At 72.7% G+C, this 6,433-nt stretch overlaps 1 protein-coding gene across 1 annotated transcript; it reads left to right on the plus strand.

The window, feature by feature from the left end:
- Positions 1-91: 91 nt before the first annotated feature.
- On the plus strand, positions 92-3,314 carry ZNF574 (zinc finger protein 574). The gene is given in 4 exon segments (XM_067316866.1): positions 92-1,232; positions 1,235-2,112; positions 2,114-2,248; positions 2,250-3,314. Coding segments are annotated over 4 exon segments (2,898 nt in total). The 5' UTR covers positions 92-349; the 3' UTR covers positions 3,252-3,314.
- Positions 3,315-6,433: the final 3,119 nt, after the last annotated feature.

Below are 6,433 nucleotides of genomic sequence, written 5' to 3' on the forward strand. Positions count from 1 at the left end.
TGGGGGGCTGTGGGGGGTCCAGGGTGCCTGGGGTGTGGGTCTGAGGGGAACGGGGGGGTCTCTAAGGGTCGAGGAGGCTGGTGGGGGGTGACAGGGGGTCCAGGGAGGGTCCGGCGTGCCTAGGGTGTGGGTCTGAGGGGCTCAGGCATTGGGACGGGCCCCACGGCGTGGCTCCGTGGGTGACCGACCCCCACTCCCACCGGTCTCAGCTGCCCCCGCTCTGTCCCCAGGTGCCCCCCGGACCCCTCCCTGCCGCGGCCGAGGGCGGACGCTGCCCCCTGCCCCGCATCCCGGAAGGTCGGTGCCCCGGCAGGCGGGAGCGCGCCCCCCCGCCGCCACCACCACAGCGATGGCGGAGCCGGCGGAGGAGACGGTGCTGTACGTGGAGCACCGCTACGTGTGCTCCGAGTGCAGCCACCTCTCGGCCTCGCTGGAGGAGGCCCTGCTGCACCAGCAGAGCCACCTGGGCCCCGAGCAGCACTACGAGGTGGTGGGGCTGGCGGGTGACTACCAGGCCTTGGCGGTGCCGGAGAGCAGCCAGTACCAGTGCCTGGAGTGCGGGCAGCTCCTCGTGTCGCCGGGGCAGCTGCTGGAGCACCAGGAGATGCACATCAAGCTGCTGAGCCAGGAGCCCGAGCCGCCGGCGGCCAAGCCCCCCGCCACCGGGCAGATCCACTACGAGTGCGTGGAGTGCAAGGCGCTCTTCAGCAGCCAGGAGGTGTGGCTGGCCCACCGGCAAAGCCACCGGGCCCCGGCGCCCGATCCGCCGGCGCCCGAGCCGGCCCCGGCGGCCCCGGGCCCCGGCCAAGCCCTGGTGGACCTGGAACACTCCTACCGCAAGCCGGAGGAGGCCGGCGCCGAGGGTGGCACCGTGCAGCTGCTGCTCTACGAGTGCGGCGAGTGCCTGCAGCTCTTCCAGACGCCCAAGGACTTCTTGGAGCACCAGGCCACCCACTTGGCCGCCCCGGAGGCCTCCGCCTCGCCCCCGCCGGCGCCCGCCCCGGCGGCCAACGGCAGCGGCGGCGAGGTGACGGCCGGCGACCACAGCTACGAGCTGAAGAACGGCCCCGAGGAGGCGGTGGCGGGGGCGGCGGCGGCGGGGGGCTGGCGCCCGCCGCGTCGGCCCCGCCGCGGCCCCCAGGAGCACTGGTGCGCCGAGTGCGAGCAGCTCTTCCCCTCGGCCCACCAGCTGCAGCTGCACCTGCGGTGCCACCGCCTCGGCGCCTTCCAGTGCCGCTCTGCAGCAAGGTGCTGCCCTCGCCGCCGGCGCTCGAGCAGCACCTGGGCGGCCACAGCGGCGAGTCGCACTTCCTCTGCCTCGACTGCGGCCTGGCCTTCGACACCGAGGTGGTGCTGCTGGCCCACCGCCGCACCCACTCGCCCAACCCGCTGCACCGCTGCCCCTGCGGCAAGGCCTTCATCAACATGACCAAGTTCCTCTACCACCGCCGCACCCACGGGCCGCTGCCGCCCGCCCCGGCGCCCGCCGAGCCCGGCGCCGCCGCCGCCGCGCCCGAGGACGCCCCGCCGGAGCCGGCGGAGGCCAAGAAGCCGGGCGACGTGGTGCCGCTGGCCATCATCTACTCGGTGGACGGCGGGGAGACGCAGGGCCCCAGCTTCCGCTGCCTCATGTGCAGCAAGGTGTTCTCCAAGCACCTGCAGCTGGTGCGGCACCAGCGCTTCGTGCACCGCCTGGAGCGCCGGCACAAGTGCCCCACGTGCGGCAAGATGTTCAAGAAGAAGTCGCACGTGCGCAACCACCTGCTGACGCACACGGGCGAGCGGCCCTTCCACTGCAAGGAGTGCGGCAAGAGCTTCAACTCGCAGGCCAACCTGCTGCGGCACCGCCTGACGCACACCGGCGAGCGGCCCTACCAGTGCGAGGTGTGCCAGAAGCGCTTCACCCAGTCCTCCACGCTGCAGCAGCACCTCTTCGTGCACAGCCGCCGCTACCCCTACAAGTGCCAGGAGTGCGGCGTGCACTTCCACCGGCCCTACCGCCTCCTCATGCACCGCTACCACCACACGGGCGAGTACCCCTACAAGTGCCAGCAGTGCGGGCGCTCCTTCCTGCTGCGGCGCCTGCTCGACGTGCACCAGCTGAGCCACGCGGGGCCGCGAGCCCCAGGTGTGCGGCGGCTGCGGCGCCGCCTTCGTCACCGCCCTGCAGCTCCGCGAGCACAAGTGCGGCAAGGTGAGCCGCCGCTTCGAGTGCCCCACCTGCGGCAAGAAGGTCGGCTCGGCCGCCCCGCCTCCGGGCCCACGAGCGGGTGCACGGCGGCCCCGGCGGCGATGCGGCGGCTCCGGCGGCGGCTCCGGCGGCGGCTCCGGCTCTGGCGTCCGCCCCGGCGCCCCGGCGCCCGCCCTGCCCCAAGAGCTTCGAGTGCGGCGAGTGCAAGAAGCTCTTCAGCACGGAGACGTCGCTGCAGGTGCACCGGCGCATCCACACGGGCGAGCGGCCCTACCCCTGCCCCGACTGCGGCAAGGCCTTCCGGCAGTCCACCCACCTCAAGGACCACCGCCGGCTGCACACCGGCGAGAAGCCCTTCAAGTGCGAGGAGTGCGGCAAGGCCTTCACCATCGCCGTGCGCCTGGCCGAGCACCGGCGCATCCACACCGGCGAGCGGCCCTACCGCTGCGAGGCCTGCGGCAAGGCCTACCGCTCCTTCTCCAACCTCTGGAAGCACCGCAAGCTCCACCAGCAGCAGCGGCTGCAGCACGAGCGCGAGGCGCTGGCCGAGGCGCAGGCGGTGGCCGCCGGCGACCGCCGCTGCCGCCGCCACCGCTGCCGACGCGCAGGACTACGGCAGCGCCCTGGCCATCATGGAGACCATCGAGATCTACCCCGCGCCCCCCCGAGGCCGAGGCCGCCCCGGCCCCCGCCGGCCCCCTGGACACATCCCCGTCGGGGGCGTCTGAGCGGGGATGGGGACACCCCCCGAAACCCCCCTCCCGCGAGGCAAGGGGGGGGGGCTGGCAGCCCCCTGTCACCACCCCCCGGGACGTCCCTTGCGGCCTCACATCTGCCCCCAGGGTTTCTCCCCCGTTTTGGGGAGGTGACGGGGGCTGGCAGCCCTGTGTCACCCCCTCCCGGGGACGTCCCTTGCGGCCCCCACATCTGCCCCGGGGGGTTCTCCCCCCATTTTGGGGAGGTGACGGGGGCTGGTGGCTCTGTGTCACCCCCTCCCGGGGACGTCCCTTGCGGCCCCACATCTGCCCCGGGGGTTTCTCCCCCCATTTTGGGGAAGTGACGGGGGCTGGCAGCCCTGTGTCACCCCCTCCCGGGGACGTCCCTTGTGGCCTCACATCTGCCCCAGGGGTTTTCTCCCCCGTTTTGGGGAGGTGACGGGGGCTGGCGGCCCTGTGTCACCCCCCTGGGACGTCCCTTGCGGCCCCACATCTGCCCCGGGGGTTTCTCCCCCCATTTTGGGGAGGTGATGGGGGCTGGTGGCCCTGTGTCACCCCCCCTTGGGGACAGCCCAGCTCTGCCCCCAGGGGTTTCTCCCCCCATTTTGGGGAGGTGATGGGGGCTGGCGGCCCTGTGTCACCCCCCCCCCCCTTGGGGACGTCCCACTGCCCCGGGGCGCAGCGGGGGTGTCACCGTGGCCCCTCACCCCGTTGCCCCCGTGTCCCTGTGCCCCAGGGGTCCCCTGTTTTGGGCAGGGGGGAGGTCGCAGGGCTGTGCCCCCCCCCCACCCTGCTGGCCCCCGCGCTGCTGCCCCCCCAGGCCTCAGCGGGGCGATGGCCTCCGCCATTGCCCCCCCTCCGCCCCCCCGACACCCCGTCGCCGTGGGGGGGGGTCGTTATTTCCTGTTGCAATTAAACGAGCAAGACGGACCCAGTATGTGTTTATTGGGGGGGCAGTAACCCCCGGGGGGGGGCCAGAAGAGCTATTGCCCCGGGGGGATGCTGTTACCCCTGGGGGGGCGCAGGAGGGCTTTTACCCCTTGGAGGAGACAGTGCTGTTGCCCCTGGGGGAGGGAAATATATTGCCCTGGGGGAGGGAGCAGGGGAGCTGTTGCCCTTGGGGGGGTCCTATTGCCCCGGGGGGGGTTGTTAATACCCTGGGGGGGCCCTATTGCCCCGGGGGGGGGGTGGCAGGAGGGCAGTTCCCCTGGGGAGGGGTGCTAATGCCTCGGAGGGGGGGGCCTATTGCCCCGGGAAGGGGGGGCTTTAATACACCGGGGAAGTCTTTATTGCCCCGGGGGGGGTTGTTAATACCCCGAAGGGGTCCTATTGCCCCGGGGGGGGGTGGCAGGAGGGCAGTTCCCCCGGGGGGGGCGCTATCGCCCCGGGAAGGGGGCGGTTAATACCCCGGGGGGGGGGGGGGGGCCGTGCCGGGGGTCGGGGGCTCCCCAGGGGCCGCTTTTGGGGCGGGGGGGGGGATGTTGCGGTCTCCCCCCCCCCCCGCAGCAGTATCGGAGGGAGGGGCGGGGCCGGCGCGGGGCCCCGCCCCCTCCCGCGCCGGCCCCGCCCCGCCGCGCGCGTTCGCCCCGCCCCTCCCGCCGCGCGCTCCCGCTCCCCCCCCACCGCCGCCGCGCGCTCCCGCCGCCGCCGCCCCCCCCCTCCAACCCCCCCGCGCCGCCGCCGCCGCCGCCGCGCGCGCCCCCGCCGGCCCCGGGGCTGCAGCGACCGCGTCCGCCGCCCCCCCGCGCCCCCGCCCCGCCCCTCCCCCCCCGCCCCCCGGGCGGTCCCACGCGGGGGGGGGGAGGGAGGCGCCCCCCCACCCCCGGTAAGCACCGGGGGGGGGCCCGGGAGAGGGAGGGAGGGAGGGGGGGGCGGATGCCCGGTGCCCCCCCCCACCCCCGGCGCTCCGAGCATTTCCCCCCCCACCACTCCCGGGGGGGGCCCCGGGACCGGCCCCCCCTTCTCCCCCCCCCCCCATCGCCTCCCCTCGCCGCCGTCGGAGCCGCGTGCAGCGAGGACCGGGGGGGGCCCGGACGGGCCCTGCCCCCCCCCCCCCCCGCCCGCCGCCGCCGCCGCCGCCGCACCGGGCGGAGGAGACACGGCTCGGCCCCCCCCCCCCGGGCCGGGGGGGGCTGCGGCGGCCGCGCAGCGCGTCGTAAGTGCCGGGGGGGCGGCGGCGGCGGCGGCGGCGGCGGGGGGGGGGGGGCTGGCGAGGCGGGGGGGGGGCAGCGGGGTTGCGGGCACCGGGGGGGCCCCGGGCACCGGCCGCCTCCTGCCCCGGCCCCGCGTCCCGCCCGCCGCAGCCCTCCGGAACCTTCCCGGCCCCTTCCCCATCCCTCCATCCCTCCGTTCCCCCTTCCCCATCGCTATCCCTCCATCCCCCCTTTCCCTATCCTTCCATCCCCTTCTCCTCCATCCTCCCTTTCCCATCCCTCCATCCCCCCTTCTTCATCCCCTTCTCCTCCATCCTCCCTTTCCCCATCCCTCCATCCCCCCTTCTTCATCCCCTTCTCCTCCATCCCTCCATTCCCCCTTCTCCATCCCCATCCCTCCATCCCCCCTTTTCCTATCCCTCTATCCCACCTTTCCCCATCCCTCCATCCCCTTCTCCGGCCCCCCCCTTTCCCCATCCCTCCATCGCCCTTTTATCCCATCCCTCTGTCCCTTTACCCCATCCCTCCATCCCCTTCTCCTCCGTCCCTTCTCCATTCCTCCAGCCCCTGTTCCCATTCCTCCATCCCCCTTTCCACCATCCCCTTTTCATCTGTCCCCCCATTTCCCCATCCCTCTCTCTCCCCCTTTCCCCATCCCTCCATCCCCTTCTCCTCCATTCCCTCATCCCTTCATCCCCCTCTCCTCTGTCCCCCATTTCTCCATCCCCTTTTCCTGCATCCCTTGTTCCCCCGTTCCCTCCATCCCTCTGTGCCCTCATCCCTGCTCCAACCCCTTCACCTCCATCCCCTTCACCTCCATCCCTCATTCCCCCATTTCCATCCTCTGCTCCCTCCATCCCTCCATTCTCCCCATCCCCTGCTCCATCCCTACATTCCTCCTCCATCAATCCCTTCTCCGTCTCCTTCCCTGTCTCCTTCCCTTCTTCCCCATCCCTCCACGTCTCCCTCCATCCTTCTGTTCCTGTCCTCCATCCTCTGATGCCTCCCTCCATCCCTCTGCTTACCCGTCCTCCATCCCTCCTTCCTGCCGCCCATCCACCCGGCTTTCCATCCTTCCATTCCCCACTCCCTCCATCCCCCTCTTCTGCCCCTCCAGCCTTTCCTCCATCCGGTCCTTTCTTTCCCAATCTGTTCTCCCATCCCTCCATCCCCCCGTTCTCCCATCCCTCCATCCTGTGTCCCCGCATCCATCTGTTCTCCCATCCCTCCATCCCCGCATCCGTCTCTTCTCCCATCCCTCCATCCCTCCATCCCCCCGTTCTCCCATCCCTCCATCCCTCGCTCCCGGCCCCCGCGCTCTCCTTCCTCCCTTTCCTGCTCCCTCCATCATTCCCGACCCCCCGGGCTGTGTG

The sequence above is a fragment of the Apteryx mantelli genome, unplaced genomic scaffold (genome assembly GCF_036417845.1).
Source record: "Apteryx mantelli isolate bAptMan1 unplaced genomic scaffold, bAptMan1.hap1 HAP1_SCAFFOLD_154, whole genome shotgun sequence".
Taxonomy (NCBI): domain Eukaryota; kingdom Metazoa; phylum Chordata; class Aves; order Apterygiformes; family Apterygidae; genus Apteryx; species Apteryx mantelli.